At 43.3% G+C, this 26,884-nt stretch overlaps 1 protein-coding gene across 12 annotated transcripts in view; it reads left to right on the forward strand.

The window, feature by feature from the left end:
- LOC115619073 (CUGBP Elav-like family member 4) overlaps window positions 1–26,884 on the forward strand; it is a 528,109-nt gene that overhangs the window by 291,076 nt on the left and 210,149 nt on the right. For 11 of the 12 annotated variants that reach the window (XM_030511095.1, XM_030511101.1, XM_030511093.1 and 8 more), the window contains exon 4: window positions 16,328–16,340. In XM_030511095.1, coding sequence (XP_030366955.1) covers window positions 16,328–16,340 — 13 coding nt within the window. Of the gene's footprint in view, window positions 1–16,327; window positions 16,341–16,488; window positions 16,501–26,884 lie in introns of all 12 variants that reach the window. The other variant, XM_030511099.1, reaches the window with a different exon arrangement.

A 26,884-nucleotide genomic window follows, 5' to 3' on the forward strand; every position in this document is an offset into this window, starting at 1 on the left:
GAGTCAGGATATAGAGGATCCAAGGCCGGCTACACTCCCACTGAAAAAGAGATACTGGCAGCCTATGAAGGGGTTTGAGCTGCTTCAGAAGTGATTGGCACTGAAGCAGAGATCCTCCTGGCACCCCGGTTGCCTGTGCTGGGCTGGATGTTCAAAGGCAGGGTCTCCTCTACACATCATGCAACTGATGCTACATGGAGTAAGTGGGCCACACTAATAACACAACGAGCTCGAATAGGAAATCCCAGTCATCCAGGAATTCTAGAAGTCATCATGGACTGGCAAGAGGGCAAAGATTTTGGGATGTCACCAGAGGAGGAGGTGATGCATGCTCAAGAGGCCCCACCATATAATGAAATGTCAGAGAGTGAAAAGCAATATGCCTTGTTTACTGATGGGTCCTGCCCTATTGTGGGAAAGCATCGGAGATGGAAGGCAGCTGTGTGGAGTCCCCTGGGACAAATTGCAGAAACTGCTGAAGGAGAGGGTGAATTGAGTCAGCTTGCAGAGATGAAAGCCATCCAGCTGGCCTTGGACATTGCTGAATGAGAAAAATGGCCAGTACTTTATCTTTATACTGAGTAATGGGTGGTGCCAAATGCCCTGTGGGGGTGGTTGCAGCAATGGAAGCAGAGCAACTGGCAACGCAGAGGTAAACCCATCTGGGCTGCTGCACTGTGGCAAGATATCGCTGTCCGGGTGTGGCGTATGAAAGGCACGGACGCAGAGCATCTTCATGCAGCGAATCACTTTATTGCTTATTGCTCTGGCTTTTATACCATTCTAGCAAAATCTATCTTTAGCCTATTGATCTAACTCTTATACCAAGCTGTTTTATCACATCATGTTTAGTTCCTGGTTTACAGTTGTGTTTTTTCAACATTCTTCGTCATTTCACAAACAGTCCCAAAATAACCAGTTCCTTATCTTTCTGTTCTCCTGCTTCTGTCCAGCTGGGTTGCTCTGCTTAATCACACAGTGTACTTTGCTTCTTCTTTAACTCTTTCTTCTCCAGGCAAGTAGTTACTTCTCTTTGGCAATAATCAAATAGTTTCCATCCTCTCCCACATTTCCCCTTCTTTATTTATCTACAAAAGAGCAAGGTTCGCATATAACTGTGTGACCATAACCTGATTCATACTTCGTTCGATTGATCATTGAACCCAAGCAAAAAGACAAGGAAGACATAAGCAATCATTAATACAGCAATTAGAGCTATTAAAATAAACCCTGCGATATTTTTGAGCCACGGTCCAAAATTCCAGAGCCATGAAGACAGACCAAAAGCATCCCACCCCTGATTTAGCTGCAAGGGATACTCTTATGAATCGATTCTGAGTGGTCTCTTAGATTCATGCAACACATCCCATCAAAATCCTTGCACCCATGTTTAAATAACACAATCACGCTCTTGCTCAGCCTCCTCCATGTGCGTGTATCTGCTCATTAGTTTTATCAAATGTGCAAGGCCCCCCAACTGCTCTACTGACTGAGCTAGCCATTATGATTTAAAAAGTTCAAGACGAATGTGGCTTTCCATAGTCTATCTTGTGGGGAGTCTTGATCCTGGTTCCCCCCTTTTTTTTTTTCAGTTAACATGTCTTTGAGGGAGCCTGGTGCGGCCAATAGACAAGTGGGCACGCCGCCACTACCCCCATGTCCCCTCGCTTAAGAGCTTCCCACCTGCAGTCCTGCCATCGGTCCTCCGGACCCCACCCCTGCTTCCCTGTAAATGTCTGCCACTCAGCAGGAGGAGGAAACAAGTCTGGCTCCTTCTCCAGATCTACAAAACCAGGATCAAAGGGGTCCGTAGGGTCGTTAGGATCATCAAGGTTATCAGGGTCCTCACCCGACTCAGCTGTTTCCCATAGAGGCCCTTGCACCATGAGAATCATCATGGTCAGCGGTGAGGACTGCGACGACAAAGGAGGCGCAGACGGGGAGACAGAAGGGGGCGCGGGGGGGGGGCAGCTGGTGATGAGGCTTCAGATTTTACCCCCTTATGAGCATTAGTAGCTTCCTTAGATGTGACGGCATCAGCGGCAGCGCTGGTCTGTATCTGGCGAAGAGTGGCCAGGATCTGCCACCAGGTTGTCAAATGCTTCCCTGCTGTGGGGTCCCCGTTTGAAGCAGCATCATGCAGCCATTTACCAACAATTTGCCAAGCAGGGATTTGGAAAGTGCCGCTATCTGGAAAATCAGGCACTTTATCACGGATCCATTCTAACAAAGTCACAAGGACCCGATACGGGCCGATGCTGAGTTTCAAGCAGACGGCGCATTACTTCCAGACTGCGCTACTGATCTCAGGATAACTGTGATGGTGTTCCCCATCGCATTCTCAGCCGCTTACCTTCTGTCCTGCAGAATGGTAATTATGGTGCACCTTGAGCTTTCTTTCAGTTCCAACTCTCGAGCTTCCTTTCAGCTCCATCTATTGAGCTTCCTTTCAGCTCCGACTCTCGAGCTTCCTTTCACCTCCGACTCTCAAGCTTCCTTTCATCTCCGTCTCTCGAGCTTCCTTTCAGCTCCGTATCTCGAGCTTCCTTTCAGCTCCGACTCTCGAGCTTCCTTTCAGCTCCGACTCTCGAGCTTCCTTTCAGCTCCGACTCTCGAGCTTCCTTTCAGCTCCGACTCTCGAGCTTCCTTTCAGCTCCGACTCTCGAGCTTCCTTTCAGCTCCGACTCTCGAGCTTCCTTTCAGCTCCGACTCTCGAGCTTCCTTTCAGCTCCGACTCTCAAGCTTCCTTTCAGCTCCGACTCTCAAGCTTCCTTTCAGCTCTGACTCTCAAGCTTCCTTTCAGCTCCGTCTCTTGAGCTTCCTTTCAGCTCCGACTCTCGAGCTTCCTTTCAGCTCTGACTCTCGAGCTTCCTTTCAGCTCTGACTCTCAAGCTTCCTTTCAGCTCCGTCTCTTGAGCTTCCTTTCAGCTCTGACTCTCGAGCTTCCTTTCAGCTCCGACTCTCGAGCTTCCTTTCAGCTCTGACTCTCGAGCTTCCTTTCATCTCTGATTCTCGAGCTTCCTTTCAGCTCCGTCTGTCAAGCTTCCTTTCAGCTCTATCTCTCAAGCTTCCTTTCAGCTCTATCTCTCGAGCTTCCTTTCAGCTCTGTCTCTCGAGCTTCCTTTCAGCTGTCTCTCGGCTGAGCTACGCCACTGGTACAGTCATTGCTGTCTCTTTAAGGCCTGTTTTGGGTGCCATTTGTGGCGTATGAAAGGCATGGACTCAAAGCATCTTCATGCAGCGAATCATTTTACTGCCTATTGCTCTAGCTTTTATACCATTCTAGCAAAAGCTATCTTTAGCCTATTGCTCTCTTATACCGAGCTATTTTATCACATCATGTTTAGTTCCTGGTTTACAGTTGTGTTTTTTCAACATTCTTCGTCATTTCACAAACAGTCCCAAAATAACCAGTTCCTTATCTTTCTGTTCTCCTGCTTCTGTCCAGCTGGGTTGCTCTGCTTAATCACACAGTGTACTTTGCTTCTTCTTTAACTCTTTCTTCTCCAGGCAAGTAGTTACTTCTCTTTGGCAATAATCAAATAGTTTCCATCCTCTCCCACAGCTGGATACAGAACCTGGTGGTGAACGTACACCACATAGATGCTTATGTATCCAAGGGTCAGGCCACTGAGGAACACCAGAACAACCAGCAAGTGGATAAAGCTGCTAAGATTGAAGTGGCTCAGATGGACTTAGATTGGCAACATAAGGGTGAATTATTTTGAGCCCGGTGGGCCCATGACACCTCAGGCCATCAAGGCAGAGATGCAACATAAAGATGGGCTTGTGATTGAGGGGTGGACTTAACAATGGATGCTATTGCCCAGGTTATTCGCGGATGTGAAACGTGCTGCAATTAAGCAAGCCAAGCACTTAAATCCTCTCTGGAATGGAGGATGATGGCTGAAGTACAAGTATGGGGAGGCCTGGCAGATTGACTATATCACACTCCCACCGACCCGCCAAGGCAAGGGCCATGTGCTGACCATGGTGGAAGCAACCACCGGATGGCTGGAAACATATGCTGTGCCCCACGCCACTGCCTGTAGCACTGTCCTGGGCCTTGAGAAACAAGTCTTGTGGTGACACGGCACCCCAGAGAGACTTGAGTCAGACAATGGGACTCATTTCCGGAACAATCTTATAGACACTTGGGTCAAAGAGCATGGCATTGAGTGGGTATATCACATCCCCTACCATGCACCAGCCTCTAGGAAAATCCAATGGTACAATGGGCTTTTAAAAACTTCACTGAGAGCAATGGGTTGTGGGACTTTCAAACACTGGGATACACATTTACCAAAAGCCACCTGGTTGGTCAACACTAGGGGATCTGCCAACAGGGCTGGCCCAGCCCAATCAGAACTTTTACGTACTGTAGAGGGAGATAAAGTTCCTGTGGTGCACATAAAGAATTTGTTGGGGAAGACAGTCTGGGTTATTCCTGCTTCAGGTAAAAGCAAACCCACTGGTGGGGTTGCTTTTGCTCAGGGACCTGGATATACTTGGTGGGTAATGCGGGAAGATGGGGAAGTCCGATGTGTACCTCAAGGGGATTTAATTTTGGGGGAAACCAGCCAATGAACTCAATTATATGCTGTTGCCTGCTCTATAACACTTTTATAGCCCCTCAGCTAGATGCCCATCTCCACCACTCTGGGTTTTGAAAAGAAGATATGTGCTGTCATGGTCATCGCCAGAGAATAAATTTGTGGGAAAAGCTGGAAGCTTCAGTTACTGGAGTGTTCTTTTCTCAACCCATGGGATTTACATTCTTTTGCTTCTCCTCCCTATCCCTCCGGGAGCGGAGGGGAAGAAGTGGGGGAGTGAGCGAGTGGCTGTATGGTTCTGAGTTACCGGCTGCACTTAAACCATGACAACTCATCTAAGTGTTCTGCCACAATTTGGTGGCAGAGGGTGAGACTATGGAGCCTCCCTTGAGGTAAGCGGGTACACGTATATTGCCTACATCGCCAAGTAAAAGTGAACTGATCCCAATATTACTCAGCAATGGGTATTGTAAAGAAAGCATTAGCTATATCAATCCCTGCATACCAAGTTCTAGGGTGCCGTTGTGTTTTTCAATTAAAGTAACTGTGTCTGGTACTGCAGCTGTTAGTGGTGGGGTATGCTTGTTAAGCTCCCTATACTCCACTGTCATTTGCAATGTCCCTTCACTCTTATTAACAGGCCATATAGGATTATAAAGGTAATAGTTGTTGGTTTTAATACTTCCATATCTAATAAATCTTTAATAGTCTGTGACATCTCTTCTTGTCCTCCTGGTATACAATATAGCTTCATTGTGATTACCTTGGTGGCAGATGGGATTTGTATCAGAGGCATTTTAACTTTTCCAACTAAAACTGGCTGAGCTGATACGTATGTCCTGGTTCCAAATTGATACTTACCATCAGGTAAGCATAAAGTCAATCCTTTTAAAACATCAATTCCAATTATATTTTCAGGGACAGGAACAATCATCACTGAATAAGTTCCTTTTGGCAGAGTTCCAATTTTCATCTCACTTTTTGTTTGTACTGCTTCAATTTGTTTGCCACCTAATCCTGTAATCAAAACCTTTGCCTTTTAAATTTTTTAGGATTACCATAAATTAAAGAGGCCTCTGCTCCATTATCAATGAGGGCCTTAACTGTTTGACAAGATCTATTTTTCCAATAAATTTGAAGGTCTACATGAGGACAGTGGTCTGTCCTCGCCCATCCTTGTGCTGGAGCTTGGCCCTCATCTCAGTCCATTTTTATTTCTCTCAATTTTTTTAACATTTTAACATCTGGCCATTGATGAAGATCAGCGTACTGATCCCATCCCTTTTTGTATCCCGGTACTGTTGACTCACCAATGGGGGCCCTCCATTGGTAAGTGTACCATCCCGTTGAGGCACAAAGGGGGGAGCAGAAGGTCGAATTGCTTCATCCGTCATGTCATCAACTTTGTTTGAGCTTGAATTGTTTACCCTTTTCACAGATTTATGCAACCCATGTTGCTTGTACAATCTCCACTTTTCATTGGTGGGAATCCTGTCAATCTTATCTAGGGCTATCCCATCTTCCAGCAAGGAAGCAAACATATCTTTTCGAGAGAGTCATTTCTCTTTTACATCGCCCCTCCTGTTATCGTCTCTCATGGGTTTTTTGGGGCCCCATTCCCCCAAATCTCCTAACTGCTGGATCTTTTTTATGACTTCTCCTATGGGGTGTCCTGTTTCATTTATCAGTAAGGCCATCATAATACTTTTATACGCATGTGGTGCAATCCTAATAATCCTGTTCTGAATTGAAACTGATAGTGGAGCCTGCAGCATAGCATCTGAATCTCCGATAAAAACAGCAGTCTTCATTCCCTCCTCCTTTACAGGATTATGTTCAGCATGTTAACTACACCAAGGTCAATTCCCCTTCTGTGGGGTATTTTCTGTTACAGCCTTCCACTACTACTGCCATTAAATTAGTCTCATCCCCAGTGCCTTGGAAGGCATCCTGAACAAATTAGTCGAAGCTTAACATTACAAATTTCTTAATATCATCTGGATCCAATTTAACTCCTGAAGCCCCTAAATCATGCAACCTGATGACCCAAGAAAGATTCTCCAGGCTTTTGTTTGAACCTGTCCATAATGTTATTTATTTCATGCTGAGTGAAATCTTTTACCATGTCCCACCTAAACAGACAACCTAGAGGGTCATGTTCCACTTTCCTTCGTAATATTGGCTTTGCTTCAACGAACACCTCACCCTCTGGACTACTATCCAAATTGGTTGAATCCCACACATCTCCATCCCATTTCTCAGGGTCCCAATTACTTCCTGCATCTGCAATCACTGAATGCACTTTTATCCGGTTTACTCGACCCTTTCACTTTCAATATTTATATTGGGCAACCCAAACAGCCACTTTTTCTGCTACTGTTTGATAAGCATCCAATTTATCAGTTAATAATCGATTCTCGTACTGCAACATAACTATTTTTCCCTGTAATTCACAAAATCCTTCTCCTTCTGCATTTGCTCTCTCTGCTGATGCTGCTTTCGGCATGCAGCCAGCAGAATCCACTCCCGTCTCCCCAGAGCAATCAATTCCTCCCCTTTTTCTCCTGAATCTTTTTGTAAATATTTAACTACATCAGGAGGTTCTGCCTCATTCAAACAGGAGTCCCAATTCTCACATAAACCATAACACAACCATTTAGCAGCTATGTTACAATAAGGTAATTATTCCCAGCCAGGGATATCTAGCTCCATCATCTTTTTCTTTGTCTTAAAAAGTGCCATTTTGTTTTGAATCCTGCTGACTATGCCAAATTGTTCTGCTGACAAGCAGGGTACGCAACAAAATGACCACACACTAGCTGTATAACATGCACAGTTTATTAAACAAGCACACTAAAGCGAATAAGCACAGTAAAGCTAACAAGCACACTAACGTGAATTGGGTATATATCTTTCTATATATAGTAAATAAGTACAATAAACCAAATCAGATATATATATAAGTACAGAGGAAAATTAGCAATGCATCAAATCATTACTGCAGAGAGAGAGAACAGTGATTAAGAAGAAATACATCACCAATTACCACTGAATCATCATCCAGGCCCACACTTCCAGCTGGGAAGCCCTGTTGCAGCCAATGCCAGGAGTCTCAGGTAATTGGGAAAATTCCTATGCGGTGTGTCCACCCATAGGTGAGGCTTTGGATTTGGCTACAAGAGGGTCCTGCTTTTATACCCTTAAAAAACCAGCTGCTTTTATGCCAGATCTGTAATTGTTTACTCGTGTGGCTGTGCAGTTTCTCATGATCTCACTGTTGTCTGCACCGAGAGCATTGGCCAAGCGCCCTGGTGTGGCCAAGTATGAAGGTCATAGAACAGCTGCACACCTACGTTTTCCTGCCTCTTTCCAACAAATAGTCTTGATGAATATAAACATATATACTCTACCGAATACACTTTGACAAAAAAACATACTTTGTTATGTCTCTCGGTCATGAGAGGGAATCAACTCTCAGCTAGGTTCCCATCCATTACAACATCTTAAGGGGAAAGTATGGAAAATGCAGCAATCCACAGAAGGAAATAGCAGCACCACCTTTTTTCAGCCTTTTTTTCCTTTTCCTGTGTTGGTGAAGAGTAGTATCCCAGGAATAGAAAATTAAAGGCATTTGAAGCATTTTGTTAATCTTCCAAACTGAATAGTAAGAATGCAGGAAATTATCTTAGAGAAAGAATTACAAAGATGCACATGTGAGACAATTTTTTTCAGTCTGTTCAGCAATAGCAACATTAAAAATAACACATACCTGTAAAAAGCTGTCATAACATGGGATTATAAGAATATGACTCAGTTCCTTCATTGTGTCTGTGACAAACAAGCATTAGTGTTAATAGTGGGAATAGCACAATAGTTGTCTTCAGGTGCCATAAAAATGAATTGCTACTCGCATTATGATGGAAGTCCTTTAAGAATATTAATTCTTAAATTTCTGGTATATATTGTTAAACTTTTTGATCATTTTAATAGAGAATTGATTTCTTGGTTGCGGCTCTGGTTTGTCTTTGTACACACATTGCAGTGAGCTGCTTTGCTCTTGCTGTTCACCCAAAGACATCCCTACATTTGTCCCTCTGGAAAAGGAAAGAGCATGGGACATGGTTTTCAGTACCTACATAGCTCAGTTCCTGTGCTTTAAATGCAGGTACATCTGGAGTTAAACATGATAGCTTTTTAACAAATTTCTGTAATAAATGATAGCTCCTGAAGTGAAACTGATGGAGAGCTATCTAACTATGTGTTGTGGTTTAAACTCAGCTGGTAACTAAGGTACCATGCAGCCACTCGCTCACTTCCCCCCCTTTCCCCCTGTGCCCCGGGTAAGATGGAGAGGAGAATCAAAAGATGTAAAACCTGCGGGTTGAGATAAGAACGATTTAATAATTGAAATTAAGTAAAATATAATGATAATAGAAATAATATCAACAATAAAAATAATTATAATAATAGAGAACAAACAAACAAAAAAAGATAAATGAGAATTCAGAAAACACAAGTGATGCACAATACAATTGCTCACCACCTGCTGACCAATACCCAGCTGGACCCCAAGCAGTGATCGATCCCTTCTGGCTAACTCCCCCCAGTTTATATATCAAGCATGATATTCTGTGGTATGGAATATCCCTTTAGCTAGTTTAGGTCAGGTGTCCTGTCTCTGCTCCCTCCCAGCTTCTTGTGCCCTCCTCACTGGCAGAGCATGAGAGACTGAAAAGCCCTTGATTAGGGTAAACACTAGTTAGCAACAACTAAAACATCAGTGTGTTATCAGCATTATTCGCAGACTAAAGCCAAAACACAGCACTGTACCAGCTAACTAGGAAGAAAAATAACTCTATCCCAGCTGAAACCAGGACACTATGGGAAGGGGCAAGCAAAGACCATGAATTATAGCTGCCAATCTTTCTAGTTTAAGATTACATAGCCACAGCTGGAGCACACTCATTCCTCTTGCACTGCCCATTGTGCAGTTGTCCGCATTATAAAACGCTGTGGCTGAACGTAGCAAATATATTTCTGACATGACACCTCATTGCCATAATATTAGAAATCATGCTCCAAAGTGACAGAAAGTTCCAAGTATCATGAGGTAATCACATGGGGTTACCATGTTTTGTGACTTTTTACATTACATGAGGCAAGTGGCTACAAATCAGCAGATCACTGCTGCTTTGCACGTCTGATTCAGGCCACATATTTTTAGCACTCAAATTTGTCTTGGGGTTCTTCTTTATTCTAACCACCAGGGCGAGTAACTTTGAGATATATAAATGCAAATAGTTTTCAGTCTCACTTCCATCTCCTTTCTCTCCCTTTAGTCAACCCTCATGTTCTTGGTGACTTAGTAATCACGTATCCAAAATTAAAACCTGCTGTTGCAAGAAAAATAGTCTCTTGCCAGTGCTCTCTTTGATAACTTGGTACAAAAGAGTCTCTAAACTTTCTGGCCTTTCAGCAGCACTTCTAAGCCATTTAAGTACTGTAGGTGACATTGTATGGTTTTCTCTCTGCTGCTCTCAGATATAAAGACATGGTCTAATTTGCCCATGAACTCGGCAGATACTAGACAATCTCACACAGGGCTGATCATAGATACACCAATAACAGGGCCTGGGGCCATTTTCTGCCAAACAAGTTGAGGAAGGCTTCCTCTTCCCTGGGTTAAGGATCCTAAAAGAAAGATGTCTAATCTGCATTAGTCATGCCAGGCTTTCCTTATAATCACTACAGACTAACAGGTACCTCTGAAGATCATGTCATTACAGCCAAAGATAGGTCTACAAGCAAAGACTGACAAATTGCTCTCAAGAGGTGTTTATAAAACCTTAATAACAGAATCAGAGGGTGACCAGCTTGGGTCCATTTAAACATCTTTAGTTGGAAGAGATAAATCCCACAATTTATTGGAAAAGCTAGCTGTCAAAACCAAAGCAGGTAAAGAAAAAAAAAGTTGCTTTCAAGACTTCTCACAGTGCCAAGAGATAGCTTGGTGGATACTGTGCATATTTCTAGCTTCATTATTTAAATATGTACTTATGCTTGATTTGGTTTTTGTTCTTGAAGAGGACACTATGTTATTGCATTAGAAATGTGTGAAATGCAGACAAAGCTGCAGGGGAAAAAGGATTACCATAAAAGCAGCTTAAAAAAATGTAAAAGGTTAAAATCATAGAACAGCATTCTGGTAACCACATAATTATGGAGAAAATTGCAGTGAGGCTGATCTGAGAAAGGACTTTTTCTTGTTACTCTGTTTCAGTCTTACAGGTGTAGTTTATGAAAAAAATCTTGATATTTTCCTCTAATTCAGATGAGGGAAATATTTAAAATTTCTAGAATTTACCCAAATTAATTTTCCTGAATTTCTTTTAAAGTTACCTCTATTCACATAGGCTAGTAGGCTTACTGCCTTACAGAATATTTCTGGGTGGTTAGCTTTAAAGATAGATGATGATGATTATTATCATTGCATTGATGATACAAGCTTTCAATTAAAAAATGGTGTGGGTTTTTTTTTGACAACACAAGATTGAAGGATTTTTTTCTGAATGCCACTCATTTTCTGAAGGATAGGAACTCTTAATCAATATTCAAGTATTTTGATGGAAAAACTTGCCCAATAAAAACTTGGGTTGAAGAAACATGAATAAAAAAAAAAGTACATGCAGTTTGAACATAAGGAATTGCAGAACTTAATTGTAAGAGCTGAAGAAATGTAAACCCAAAAAGTTCATCGCTTATACTTAGCTTCTGATGACACCATGCTCAAGGTATTTACATATAGCAGAGAAGCCTAAATAGTATTGAGGAAAATGCCTTCTGTTGCTCTTCCATCTTAAAACTCAAAGGGTTGTTTTTCCCCGGTGATGTTGGTGCTGGGAGAATACAGAACAAAAACCCTGGTCAAGGGCACTGCTCAGCTCTACCACAGCTAAAGTCCAGCTGTCTCTGTCCTCCCAACTACTCTCCTCCTAGTTATTTACAAAGTCACATCTGAAATGCAACCATGGATTTAACGCTGCTGTATCCATTCATCAGAGGGAGGCAGAGTCCATTGATAATACTGATTGGCTTAATCTGTCATCATACAGAACTCTGAGCCCCTAAGAAAATTTCTTATTGTTGTGGTTTGAGCCCAGCCAGCAACTAAGTACCACACAGCTACTTGCTCAAACACCACCACCACACCCCCCAGATAGGATGGGGAGGAGAATTGAAAGAATGTAAAACCCTCAGGTTGAGATAAGAACAGTCTAATAACTAAAGTACAATATAATACTACTACTAAGTGAAATAACAAGCAGAGATATAAAACTAAAAGGGGAAAGGAAACAAACAAACAAAAAAATCCAATAAGCAACAGTAATGCACAATACAATTGCTCACCAGACTGATACCCAGCCTGACCCGAGCAGTGATTGGTTCCTTCTAGGTAACTCCTCCCAGTTTATTTACTAGGTATAATGTGCAGTGGTATGGAATATCCCTTTGGCTGGTTTGGGTCAGATGTCCTGTCTCTACTTCCTCCCGGCTTTTTGTGCACCTACTCACTGGCAGAGCATGAGACTGAAAAGTCCTTGATCGGGGTAAGCGCTACTTAGCGACAACTAAAACATCGTTGTGTTATCAGCATTATTCTCAGACTAAAGCCAAAACACAGCACTGTACCAGCTATTAGGAAGAAAATTATCCCAGCCAAAACCAGGACACTCATTTGCAGAAAAGCAGTTAAATTTGAAGGGTGAAGAGCAGAGTTTTTTGTGGCTAATGGTCCAGTTTATTATCACCTACCTGTGCACTTTTGCAGGTGAAGCAGGTGCTGAGAGGGTTCAAGGTCCTTGTTAGCAGCTACACACCTGCAGCTCCTGTAACAATCAGTGCACCCTGCAGAAAACAACCCCAGGTTTAGGCCTTGTGGGAACAATATTAGTATAGCTCTTTGCCCTAAATCTTGTTAGAAACTTAAAAACCTTTCTTGTAAAGGCTCAGGTTAGACACAACAGTGAAGCAGTTATTTATTTAACATTTTTGCAAAAATGGGTGCCCTAGCAAGTAGGCACACCCTGGTTACAAGGCTTCTCCTTTTTATCCCCTATTCCCAACCGTAAAGTCCTTCCCTTGTTTCCTTATTGGCTAGGTACTCCAAGGTTTACAGCCTATCTGAAGCACCTAAATTACCTGCATAAAGTCCATCCCTGGTTACATCTCCCACTATTGTACTTTAGGCACCTACTTCCCCTTACTTACACATTCCCTTTTATGGTATATTTGTCTAACTTATCACTCATCCCCCCCCCCCCCCCCTTGGGGAGCTTGGTATCAAGCCTTGCTCTAGCCCTTTTATCACTCTGACTACAATGAGTTTTGTCTGAATCCCCCCACCTATTTACCAACTTCCTCTTCTGTTATCACCCTAGCTATTCTTTCAAGGCTGTAAAAGCAATTGTTTCTTACAATCTCAAAATACTGAATATAAACAGAATATGCAAGGTGTTTTGGCTTGATCCTATAACATTTGTATGATAGATTATTTTCAGCAGGAAGGAACATACAGTGATCATCTTATCCAACTGCCTGACTACTTAAGGGTTTACCAAACCAAACTGACTCGATCTTACTCTTCCAATTTTCATTTGCTCTAGGCTTCTTGCCCCAGAACAAGCCCCCACCCCTTGTAGCCCTGCTTTGCTTTTCTGGTGCCAGCCCAAACTTCAACCAGTTAGGCTGGTTACAACCTTGGAGGGGTGGGAGTGTCAAACTAGCTTGGTGGATAAGCTGGATTTCTGTCTGTCAAATTAAAGGGCAGTAGTAAACTGTGCTACCTCCTGACCACTTACAAATTCTATCCTGTAGCAAAATCATGCCCTTTGTTTTCTTACTAATCAGAAAAGTTAGTGCCTTTGCAGACATCGCAATTTTGTCAGCCTCAGAAGACAAATACCCTTCCTGTGAGTTCTGCTTTTCTTGCACATTTAAACAGACATACTATTTATGTTGCCAAAAAATGTGGAAATATCTACGTGTATGTAGCTTGCCCAGTGTAATGTCTACTGTATAGGACAAAGCATAAGATTGGCCTTGTTCCAAATCATGTTGAACAGGTGACCTTGAAGAAACAGAGACATCTGGAGAATCATTCCACAACTCCGAGGAAATTACAGGAAAAATACTGGATGATCAGAAGAACAGCCCTTTGTGGCATTCTTCCCTTATTAGCCAATTTCACTTACATTTTTTTCCTAAAAGTAGTACATGTTCAAAACTTTAATAAGAAATCTTTGCATTCTGGGGGTTTATTTATTTTTTCCTTGTAATGAAAAAAATATTTGGAAATTTCAGAGATGGCAGGGAGTGGGCAAAAAGAAGAGAAAAATATCCTGTAGTGCACACAACATGGATTGCACACAACAGGGAGCAAGGATTGCTCCCTGGCCTGACAAGTGGAGCAAATTCACTGAGCCCACAGCAAGGCTCAGCGTGCCTGAATTGCAGTAGATCCGGCTGCAGAGGGAAGATTATTTGGTCAGTGCTTCCAACAGTTCTCCTGCAGCCAAGCAAGGTTGTTTCAAAAACCCAAGCATAGACACCTCTGGTAAATACGAAAGGTTAGGTAAAGCTGAGTCTCTGTGTGCCTATGCAGAGCATTGACTGTAGAGTCACCTGGATATGGAGGAATGAGGGGAAGAGACCATCAGTACATGAACTGTAGATCTAGTTTCAGTGCAATACCTCTGATGCAGAGATGCTATATGCTCAGCTGTTGTGCAATTCTTATACTTTGAGCTATAACACAGACAAGCCTTTCAAAAATACTGCTGATTTAAATATATGCACCCTGGTTTCTTTTGTAACATTTATGTGAGCTTTGTTTGTTTGTGCCCCTGCTTTGGTTATGTGGATTTTATAATAAAAAGAAACAAACAAAAAAAAAAGAGACAGGGTGCATTCCACAGAAAATCTCCTGATAATACTAACCTCTGTGTATTGTATTTATATCTGCTCACAAACAGCTTTGGAGAGGGGAATGAAGGTATGGCAGTTGGACCAAGTCCTTTTGGACAAGGAAAATGTTATGCTCTGTCTGGAAAGCCAACAGAAGCAAAAGTAAAGAATGCTAGATGAACAACTCTTTCAAAGGACATGCTTTCTAGGTGCACAAGGACACCCCCAGTGCCACAGGGTTGAGCTCATTTAAGATAATCTTGGCCATTGAGTTACCCACTCCTTTTGAGTAAGCTCTTTTCTTCCATGACCTTGTCATTCAGTTCCTTGTAAAGTACTGTGAAAGCATCTATTGTCTCTTTCTTTTAATTTCTAAATACACTCTTTGAGGGCAGACAGAGACCATGAAAGTCTGAGAGGGTACTACTGTTTCAGTCATCACTATGAAGAGCAGAAACACAGGCTCCTGCCCTCAGGGAGATGACTGCCATCATCACAGAGGCTTGTCCACTGTACTTCTGTTGGAAAGACCTTTAAAAAGGGGCTTGGGAGATTTCTGCATGTACCTGCTGTGTGGATGTGGCTGAGGGGCAGTGGGGAGCTCTACATGTGCCTCAGGTATCCTTTGCATAGTGGAAGACAGTGGTTAAAGTGCATCTCTACTGTGCTCAAATAAGTTACATCAGTTACACTTTTCCTAACAAACGTTTTGGTTTATATAAATCACAGTGATATAGCTGGGTTTAAGACAAAGTTAGTAACCAAAAAAACCCCACCCATATATTCTTATTAGACTGCATGCTAAAGATTGCTACATATGGAAGGAAGAAGACAAAATATCATAGAATCATAGAATGGTTTGAGTTGGAAGGGACCTTGAAGATCATCTGGTTCCAACCCCCTGCCATGGGCAGGGACACTTTCCACTAGACCAGGTTGCTTAATGCCCCGTCCAACCTGGCCTCGAACACTTAATCCCATGTTCTAGATTCCACAAATCCATTCAGCACACTATTGTCCTGTGCTGACAGGAACTGTGTTCAACAGTGCCAGGTATGTCCTTACTCAAAAGACCTGAAGAAAAGCATTTTGTAGGAAATGGGCAAATGCAGGCTGAATGGTATCTTCACAAGGAATGGTTGCAATAGATTTTGAAGACCTGCAGGATGTCTATCCCCTCAGTACCCACAGGCATTTCTGCAGTGCTTCAGCCTACTAGATCAGAGCTCTGTGGTGTCCCTGGAAACATATATCTATAGCAGACACCTCCAACTGGGGGTAGTGAAAATATGGGTGTACAGAATCTCTTCATCATGGCTCTTAGCTAAAGCAAGGAAAGTCTTGTGGTCCCTTTGATGTATTATTACTCAGCTAGTCCTTGAGAGAGTTTATTCTCATCAGCCAATAAAAGACTACGTACCTCTTTATTTCCTTTCTTTTTTTTTAATGAGGAAGAAAAAAGAATTTCCTTATCTAATTTACAATTCAAGATATTTTACTGTCATCTAGTATATTTCTATTATTTTCCTCAATATCTAATTGAGGTGCTTCCTTTATGCATTATTCAATTGATCTTTGTTTTCCATGGTCATAGCTCACAGTGGGAGACACTTTGAGGCCCATGTTAATTGATTTATGAAAGGGCAGAAAGAAGCCATCAGTAAGGAAGCTTTTAAAGCTATTGTATTTGAGCTGTCTGGTGTCGGCATGTGCCTAATTTTCAATGAGACAGATTTCCTGGCTTTGCCATGGTGGTCAGTTTGTTGTTTGGGTTTTGTGGGGGTTTTTTTGGCGGGCATACTAACAGCAAGAGAGAAGAAAAATGTAATTGTCTGTGCTTCTGCAGATGTGGGATGTTAGATGCTGAAGTTTGTGGAATTAATGTGCTCTGTTGGTCTTCACTTTGTCAACATATCTGCTGAACTGTTCCCACAAGTAAACAGAGGTGAAGGTGATGGATGTATCATGTTAGACAGGAAAATGGGTTTGTTTCAAGATTTTTCTAGTACCTGGGGCAGTGCTGTGCAACAAGGAATGCGTACTAGAGTCCAGTAACGCGCTGGTCTGCAGGCTGTGATTTGGCCACTAAAGAACAGTCTACCAAGTACCTGACTAGGAACCAGGTGTGGTCTTTTAATGTGTGGTGTGTGTTACACCCACAGGGGTGTTTCCATGTCTTTAATGTCTCTCACAGGCATCACTGTTATGTAGTCACTCATTGACTCACTGCTAAGATGTCTTCCATGAGAAAAAAATTCAGACCTTCTTAAATGAACTACTGCAATCCAGACCAGTTGACAACAGACTCAGGCTCTGTGGTTGCTCCAGGCAAAAGCTTACTTCAGTTTTATTCCCAGCTGATGTCAACAAAGGCATTTTGAACTACCCCAAAAGTTAATAACAGTGTAGGAACTATAATTCAGCCTAGGAAAATTTATATATAGTCCTGGCATTTCTGGATATCAGCACAACTGTAGGTATATCTTAAGACTAAACAAATATTCTTAGCCAAGACACCAGCTCACACAGTCCATTCAAGGCAGCTTCTACAGGAAGGAGTACAGTCAGCAAGCAATGCTTGCTTGAATTTACAACTGCTGCCTACTGAAAGTTGGCATGGACATGTACTAGAATATTAGGTAATAAAAGGCATAGAGTATTGCAAGTGATAGGCATCAGATGTAAATACAGTTAATTTTGTGCAATAACCAATCACATTCCATTTTAATGAACTTAGCTCTCCAGTCACCATGAGATGACACATTGCTAGACAAGAGAGAGTAAGAAGGAGGGTCAAAAAAGCACCACAAACTCAGAGGTCAGAGGCTGCTCATAACTTGTGACAGCAATGTCGCAGACTACACACATAGAGGTAAACTTGCCAGCTAGCTTCAGTTTGCATCAGTGACGGGAAAAGCAGTACAAGCAAGGATGCTTATGGAAGAATCTGTATTTACAGCATGAAAAAAGGAAAGACATGAGGAGGAAATAATGCATTGCACAGTCTAACAGGAAACCTGCCAATGGATGGTGGAAATAAGGCAGATTTTTGAGAGCTGTGTTTTTCTTGTACCAATGTAACTTTGCCTGCCTTCTTTCATTTTGCACCTTTATTCCCCTTGAATTAAGTAATGTAAAAGGACATAAAAAAAAAAAAAAAAATCCTGTCTGACCAATTTGGTGGCCTTCTATGATGGGGCTACAGAACTGATGGATGGGGCAAAGCATTTTACGTCATCTACCTGGACTTGTGCAAAGCGTTTGACACTGTCCCGCACAACATCCTTGTCTCTAAATTGGAGAGACATCAATTTGATATATGGACCCCTCAGTGGATAAAGAATTGGCTGGATGGCCACACGCAAAGAGTTGTGGTCAATGGCTCAATGTCCACTTGGAGACCAGTAACGAGTGGTGTCCCTCAGGGGTCGGTGTTGGGACCGATCTTGTTCAACATCTTTGTCGGCGACATGGACAGTGGGATTGAGTGCGCCCTCAGCAAGTTTGCCAATGTCACCAAGCTGTGTGGTTCGGTTGATACGCTGGAGGGAAGGGATGCCATCCAGAGGGACCTTGACACGCTTGTGAGGTGGGCCAATGCCAACCTCATGAAGTTCAACAAGGTCCTACACCTGGGTCAGGGCAATCCCAGGCACTGCTACAGGTTGGGCAGAGAAGAGATTCAGAGCAGCCCTGCAGAGAAGGGCTTGGGGGTGTTGGTTGATGAGAAACTGAACATGAGCCAGCAGTGTGCGCTTGCGGCCTAGAAAGCCAACCATATCCTGGGCTGCATCAAAAGAAGCGTGACCAGCAGGTCAAAGGAGGTGATCCTTCCCCTCTACTCTGCTCTCATGAGACCTCACTTGGAGTATTGTGTACAGTTCTGGTGTCCTCAACATAAAAAGGACATGGAGCTGTTGGAGCAAGTCCAGAGGAGGGCCACAAGGATGCTAAGGGGGCTAGAGCACCTCCCATATGAAGACAGGCTGAGAAAGTTGGGGCTGTTCATCCTGGAGAAGAGAAGGCTGTGTGGAGACCTCATAGCAGCCTTCCAGTATCTGAAGGGGGTCTATAAGGATGCTGGAGAGGGACTCTTCATTAGGGACTGTACTGACAGGACAAGGGGTAACAGGTTCAAACTTAAACAGGGGAAGTCCAAGTTGACCCCATCATTTGAGCATACTCAGTCGGCTCAAGTTATCCAATAAGTCCAGTAAGCATTTTTCACAGTCCTGTGGAAGCTTATCAGCCTCAAACAAGGGGGTCAGAATGATCCTGCCTACACAGTATCGAAAGCTAACATCCTTGTTCGTTGCATCATTTGCGGTTATTCTTGCAAGGTTTTCCATGGTCAAATGCAAACGGTGTCTGAGACAAGCTCAATTTCCTGCTGTGACTCTCACACCTGCTTCCTATGGATTATAAGCAGTGTTTGAGACAAGCTCAGTTTCCTGACTCTCACACAACCCTGCAGCTCAAACACTGCTGGACTCGGTGTTGGGTGTCGGAAAGTCTTCATCCACGGTGGTTATGCATACATAGCATATAGATGGAGAAGGAGAGGAAAGGATATGGGAAATCATACGTTTTAGAAGGCCAATGTCTATCATTAAAAATATAAATCAAATTATCAACATAAAGCTCATCTGTACTATGCAGCTTCCCCACCCCGTGAGTCCTAAGGATCTTAAGAGGGAAGCAGTCCATGATCCCGGGGCAAGTCTGTCAAACCAACCCTTCAGTTTCATTGACTGAAATAGTTCAGTGGTCTGGTCAGCAATTTCCTTCATCTTAGCCCGAGCTTCTTCGATAGAGGTAGTGGTGTTATGAATAGTGATGCAGCACTCACCTGCTGTTAGATTTAACATACCACAAACACCCTGTTCTTTAAGTAGCAGCATGTCTAAGGCTAGATGGTTTTGCAGTGCCATTTTTGATACTTGTTGAACTTGTAAATTTAGTTCTCCAAAAGCATATCTAGTCCAATTAGACAACACATGGACTTGCCAAGTAAAATTTTCTAAAACTATCTGATGTCTTTGTATGACCCCGCTCAGGGCAAAAAGTTATTCAAATTGCAGAGTGAGCCTTTGACCCCAAGTGTAATAATCAGGGTATCGTACTCCATTGATTGCCCAATTAGGTCTACTTTGAGGAGAGTCACTATTCCGATATTTCCGAACGTGGGATGCCTTCATGAAATTAAATATTTTATTTGGGCATAATGATGGTGGGACTATCCCACATGGGCTTCTAGAGCATCCCCACACTAAGCCAAAAGGTGCTGGGTACAAAGTCGTTTTGCAAGTCCACATGTTGTTGTATGACACTAGATACATGGGAGATGCAAGAGATACTTGAATAAACTGTAAAGGGTGGTGGGTGCGAGGAACTCCACAATATCTCACATGTGCATAATCAGAAGAAGCCTTAAAAGCCTTATTACAATATGGACTTTGGTTTTTGAACCCATACAAAGGGGACCCCCAACATATACAAAAGTCCCTTAATAACATGCAGAGGCTTTCTATTAGCCAGGTTTCAGGTGGGTCCCCTGGACCAGTTGTGCAGTTTATGATTTGCTTACAGGTGACTAAGGGGGAAATCTTAGGCTTAGAGTCTCGGACAAATTTCAAGGGTTTCAAGTGGGGTGTTCTTGACCACATCCATCCTATGTTGGTCAAATCCCAAAGAAATGTGCCTACAATATTAGGCAATGCCATACACCAAGATAACGTAATACCGAATGTAAATTCTGCCTCATAATAATCTGGTTGCCTGATAAAACGTGTGGTAACTCCAGTGGTAATGATGCAGGTGCTAATGCATCTATTAATACTTAAGAACACTCTGCACATTTATAATCCCCCCGTAGTGGTTTAAGCCCAGCCGGTAACTCAGAATCACGCAGCCGCTCGCTCACTCACCACTTCTTCCTCCCCCCGCTCCCAGAGGGATGGGGAGGAGAATCAAAAGAATGTAACTCCCACGGGTTGAGATAAGAACAGTCCGGTAACTAAGGTATAATACAAAACCACTACTGCTACCACCAATAATAATAATGATAAGGGAAATAACAAGGGGAGAGAATAAAATTGCTCACTACCTGCTGACCAATACCCAGCCTGACCCGAGCAGCCATCTGGGCCTTCTGGGTAACTCCCCCCAGTTTATATACTGGACATGACATGCTGTGGTATGGAATACCCCTTTGGCTAGTTTGGGTCAGGTGTCCTGTCTCTGCTTCCTGCCGGCTTCCCGTGCCCCTCCTCTCTGGCAGAGCATGAGACTGAAGTCCTTGATCAGGGTAAACATTACTTAGCAACAACTAAAAGCATCAGTGTGTTATCAGCACTGTTCCCAGACTAAAGTCGAAAACCCAGCACTGTACCAGCTACTAAGGAGAAAAATGACTGCTACTGCTGAATCCAGGACAGCATCCACCCCTTATTCGATGCCATTCATGTCATGCTCAGATCCCATAATTCAAAATGTACCATCACTTTTTGTCTCATATATATATACACATATATATACACACATATATACACACACACACACACAGAAACAGACATCATTCCTTAGTCCATGGACCAATCCCTATAAAGTTGCTGAATTCATCCAGTCCATGATGTCAGGCTCCGTCTCTTGTAACAGTCTTCCAGGGCGGGAGGGACTTCGTGTAGTGTTGCATTGTTGCCTACTGATGACACTGCTGAACTCGCCTGGTCACTGCTGAGCTCATCTGGTTTTATCAAAGTTCATTCTTTATTGGGGTGATGATCAGATGGAAGTCAGGGTCAGTCGATGGTGACCTGAGGACAGTTCCGTTGCTGCCAGCTTTTCCTATGACTTTATTCTCTGCTGATGATCATTACAGCACATATCTTCTTTTCAAAACCCAGAGTGGTGGAGATGAGGAGCTATAAAAGTGTTATATAGCAGGCGACAGCATATAATTGAGTTCATTGGCTGTTTTCCCCCAAAATTAAATCCCCTTGAAGTATGCAATGGACTTCCCCATCTTCCCGCATTACCCACCAAGTATACCCAGGTCCCTAAGCAAAAGCAATCCCACAAGTAGGTTTGCTTTTACCTGAAGCAGGAATAACCCAGACTGTCTTCCCCAACAAATTCTTTATGTGCACCACGGGAACCTAATCCCCCTCTACAGTACGTAAAAGTTCTGATTGGGCTGGGCCAGCCCTGTTGGCAGATCCCCTAGTTTTGACCAACCAGGTGGCTTTTGGTAAATGTATATCTGTCACACGCTGGTCAAAGGCCGGAGCACGGTTTTACTCGTATTCTCAGGAACAGAATTAAGACTCAAAACGGAGTCAAGCGCCAAGGAACTTTATTTGCCCACCAACGAATGCCAGAGAGAGAGATAAAAGAGAGAGAAAAAAGAAGGAAAGTAAGAGGAAAGAATAAAAGAGTTCATAGCGATAGCTACCACCCTGGAGCTGTGGCATCCTGACAGTCCGATTAGTTCCTAGTCCGGTGGGGGAGATGTTCTTCCTCCCTCTGCTGGTTGGTGCCGTTCTTTTATATAGTTGCAACCACATCCTCCACCTGGTGGTGATGCACATGCCCAATACTGTCACTAGGGGGTTTCTCCCCCCCACCGTGGTTCCATAAGGCAAACATCCTGCACCAAGGACTCAATTGGTGAGCGATGTGGAGACAGATAGCCTTCACAAACATCTGCTGTGGGGGTGGTGTCGGTCTTCCTGCTATAGCGATGTGGAGACAGACATCCTGCTGTGGCGGTGGTATCGGCAATGTCGGTCTTGCTGCCACAGCAATGTTGAGCCAGACATCCTGCTGTGGTGGTGGTGTTTTCACCAACACAGCCTTTTACACCACCCCATGGATCAAAATTGCTATCTTAAAAACGGTTGTCTGCGGTGGCATGAACGATAGAGGCAGAGAAAGGAGGAAGGGAAAGAGGTAGTGCGTGACGCAATAGCTAATAACATCTAATAACTAATGACATCTTGAGGAGAGACGACAATGGACCCTACACGATTCAATGTGAATCAAGCAGAAGCCACTTTATTGTTCCCACGATCCCTTTATATACAGAGTTTTCTATCTCTACATGCGGTCATGCACCTTTTGATTGGTAAAAGCCCTCTTGCACGAGGCAATCACGCAGCTCGGTAAGTGTCCTTATTGGATCACCTAATTCCTGGCGTTCTTCCCATGTATCCGACTGCAGATGTTTTCTTCCTCTTCTTCTTGGTATGCGGCTACGTTTTTAGAAGAAGCTCTCTGATGGCTGGTTCACATCCTCTTATCTTCTTCTTGGTATGTGGCTGCATGCTTAGAAGAGGCCCTCATATGGCTGGCTCATCACATGTCCACTGTCCTCCAAATACGACCCCACAATTCCCCCTTTTTCTCTTTGAACCAGCCAAACTTTCTTCAAGGAATTAGTAATCATGTTAGACACTCCCTTTAAGATACAGGGAACGATTAACAATGCAATCACAATTATACTTAAAGTTACAATGCCTTGTTTACAAAGATCTAAAAGCCATCCCATTATGCCCCAACCCCTTAACCACTTATCTAAACCTGAATTGACCACCGTTAGTTTGTTCATGTTGTCTTTTATCTCCTTGAGACTTTTATGAATTGACTTCGAATGGTCAGACAGACTCATACAACACATCCCTTCAAAATCCTCACACCTGTGACCCTGTGCTAAAAGCAAAAACCAATTGCAGCTCTATTTTGCAAAACAGTGTGTCTTGTGCTATCTACATCATTAAGCATTTGCGTAAGTTCTTCTGATGCTAAATTTGTCTACTTTGTGGCCCAACACCCTAACTCAGTCACGTCTCCTCATGCTTTTGCTGCAGCTACTCCAGATGCAAACAAGGAGACAATAACTCGAGACGGCACATCCCAAAATTGTACCTGATCATTACAGTCGGGCCTCAGTTGTATCCTTGTTGACAAGTAATATTGAGCTCTAACTTAAACAATATGTCATTGACACATATCCCTTGAACCATTGTGACTGATAACCTTCTACCCCGCACGTGCCCTAGAACTTCAACAATACCATCTGACCCCACAATACTCGCAAACACACAAACTCCAAGGCTCCCAAGTTCCACAGTTATGGCACGGAGTCCTTAGGTGCTGGGGTGTTTTCGGGTGGGTCATGCAACTTTTCTTGCCATGGCTTTACCCACTTGGCTGGTATCCATCTGGTTCCTGTGTCTGTAACAACACATGCATATCCTCTTCCCCATGTGATTAACTTAAATGGTCCTTCCCAGGCCCCTGTTATTCTGTTTTTAATCATTACCTTGCATTGTTTGCTCTTAACTTCTTCCAACCCTCCTTGTAGACCAGCCCCGTGTTTTACCATTGGTGGCACCAAGCTATCTTGCTGCAATCGTAAGAAATTTAACACATATAGGACTTTGTTTAATCTATCTGTTGGTGATATAGTACTTTCTCCCCCTTTTTGTTTTTGAAGCAAACGCTTCAATGTCTGATTCATACGTTTGACCATAGCCTGACCGGTAGGTGAATGGGGCGTACCTGTCACGTGAGTAATACCCCAGAGCTGGAAAAACGCTTGCGTGGAACGAGCTACATAGCCAAGGCCGTTGTCAGTTTTGATTTCTCGTGGCACGCCAAGGGCCACTATAGACGAATGCATGTGACGCTGCACATGTTTGCTAGATTCGCCAGTCTGAGCTGTAGCCCAAACTGCAAGAGAAAAACAATCCAAGCAGACATGCACATATTTTTGTTTACCGAATTCTGGGACATGCGTAACATCCATTTGCCAAATTTCTAAAGGTCCAGTACCATGAGGATTGACTCCAGGAGCCAAGCCTCCGGTATACTGTTGACAATCGGGGCACGACTGGACAATGCCCCGGGCATCTGATTCAGACAGCCCGAATTGGCGGCGCAGTACTTTGGCTGACTGGTGAAAAAAAATCATGAGACCGTCTGGCTTGCGCGAACCGGTCCGTTGAGGGAGCTGCCCATAGCGGCACTACCAGCTTGTCGGCTCTCCTGTGTGATTCCGAATATGGGTGATAAAATATTCACATTGTCTTTCTGACAGCAATAGCCACAACCTCCGAAATAGTTTGTACAATACCTCATCGTTTATCTCTCTCAGCAATGCTCGTTCTATATGTGATACAACTCCTACTACATACAGTGAATCACAAACAACATTGACTGGTGTTGTCTTCCATCGAGCAAACACTTCTACCATGGCTCGCAACTCCAAATGCTGTGTGGAGCCTTGACAGTCTGTTAAAACTACATCATGCCATTTCCCCTTGGCCTGCCACGTGATGGCAGCCTTTTGAGATCTTCCTCCTGCATCTGTAAAGACTGTAGCACCATCTACCGGACGTGCAGAGCGTCTAGGTTGCTCTTCTATTTGACAGGAATGTAGTACACTAAAAAACTTGTGTGGTGGATAGCGCACCTTTACTTCACCCGAATAATCCAGCAATGCCACTTGCAATAAAATACACTGGCGCAAAGCCCAAGCTAAATATTCTGCCACTAAAGGTATTATGATAAAAGATGGTTCTCTCCCTGCTATTTCAACAATTCGATTTCGCCCCCTCATGATTAATTGTGCTAGCGCCTCCATTCGTGTTGTAACTGTCCGCTTTGACTGTGCCGATAAAAACACCCACTCTAATAACCGCAAAGGATCTCTTCCAGGAATCCATTGCAGTATTACAGCAAAAGGGTGCTGCTCGCTATTGATTATTGCTAAACCTATCCCATAATCAGGGTTCCAGTGATGGGTGTAGGCTTTATTAACTTTTACGCTAATCTGCTGTAAAGCCTCTTTGGCCTCATTTGTCAACGTCCGGGGTGCGTTTGCACCACCTCCTCCCCTGAGTAACCTCATCAGAGGTGCCAACTCCTCATTGGTAATACCACATAGGTCCTCACCCAGTTTAAATCTCCTAACAATTTTTGTACATCATTCAAGGTGTGGATCTCTGTCCGGAGTTCCACCTTTTGAAGTCAAATAACTGCTTTGTCGATTTCCCAGCCAAGATACTTCCATACTTCTGTTTTTTGTATTTTTTCAGGGGCCAATTGTTGCCCGTTTGACTGCAACACATTTTGAGATTCAACAATCAATTGGTCTCCATTCAGCTGTTTTCCGGCTATCAAAATGTCATCCATGTAATGATAAATAAGCAAGTCTGGATGCGCTTCACGTACTGGAGTAAGTGCCCAGGCCATGTAAACCTGGCACATGGTTGGTGAATTTTTCATGCCCTGCGGTAACACTACCCAGTGGTACCTTTTCATAGGTTCACTTTTGTTTACGCTCGGTACAGAAAAAGCGAATTTCTGATAATCTTCTGGATGCAGGGGAATGGTAAAAAAGCAATCTTTTAAATCGATAATTAAAATGTCCCAATTTTTTGGAATCATATTTGGGGAGGGTAATCCAGGCTGTAACGCCACCATATCCTCCATGACCTCATTAATTTTCCTCAGATCATGCAATAGGCGCCATTTGCCACTTCTCTTTGGAATTGTTAAAATTGGGGTATTCCAAGGGCTTGTGGTCAGTTTAATGTGACCTTTCTCTAATTGCTCTTGTCCCTTTCCAAAGCTAAAATTAAGGGATCTGGCAGAGCTCTCTTAATTCCACATTCCTTCTGCCACTCCTGCTGGTTTCTTAACGTGAAAAACATATCTGCATACATTACTTTGCTCTGTTGATATCCCATTATTAATTTTACACACACACACAAGGGATCCCACAAACACACGCCACACAACTACAATACCTAAAACACAAACAAAATCCAATTAGACAAACAACTATTAAGGACACAATCACAACATACAGTGCAGCCTTAACCATATTATATCGTCAACACCAAAATCGTTACCGTGATAATCCACAATACTAGGTCAAATACCAGCAAGTCACAAACAGAAACAAATCCAAATGTATACCAATCGAGCGCTAGCAGCCGGGTATATGCCTTTGCTTACGAGATTTCTATATCTCAATTTACAGAAGGCTCCAAACAAAAGGTTAACCCACCAAAATCCAAACTTCAAACAGACTCCCGCACAGGACGTCTCCTACGACTTACGGAATGTTAACCAAAACAAAACAATATTTACAAAAGAATACTTTCTTAAAGGTGGTACTTGTCTGCTCCCGCAGTGATCCGAGTGAGTCGAGGGGTCCCTCCGGGAAAATTCCCCAGGGGCCCTGGGGAGCCCTGTTCTCAGCGGGTCCTGCAGCCGAGCAGAGAGGGTCCCATCTGGGGTGCCAAATTTATTCGTAGAACTCGATAAGAACTTGCCAACTTAATTAGTTCGGTAACACT

The sequence above is a fragment of the Strigops habroptila genome, chromosome W, assembly GCF_004027225.2.
Source record: "Strigops habroptila isolate Jane chromosome W, bStrHab1.2.pri, whole genome shotgun sequence".
Taxonomy (NCBI): Eukaryota; Metazoa; Chordata; class Aves; order Psittaciformes; family Psittacidae; genus Strigops; species Strigops habroptila.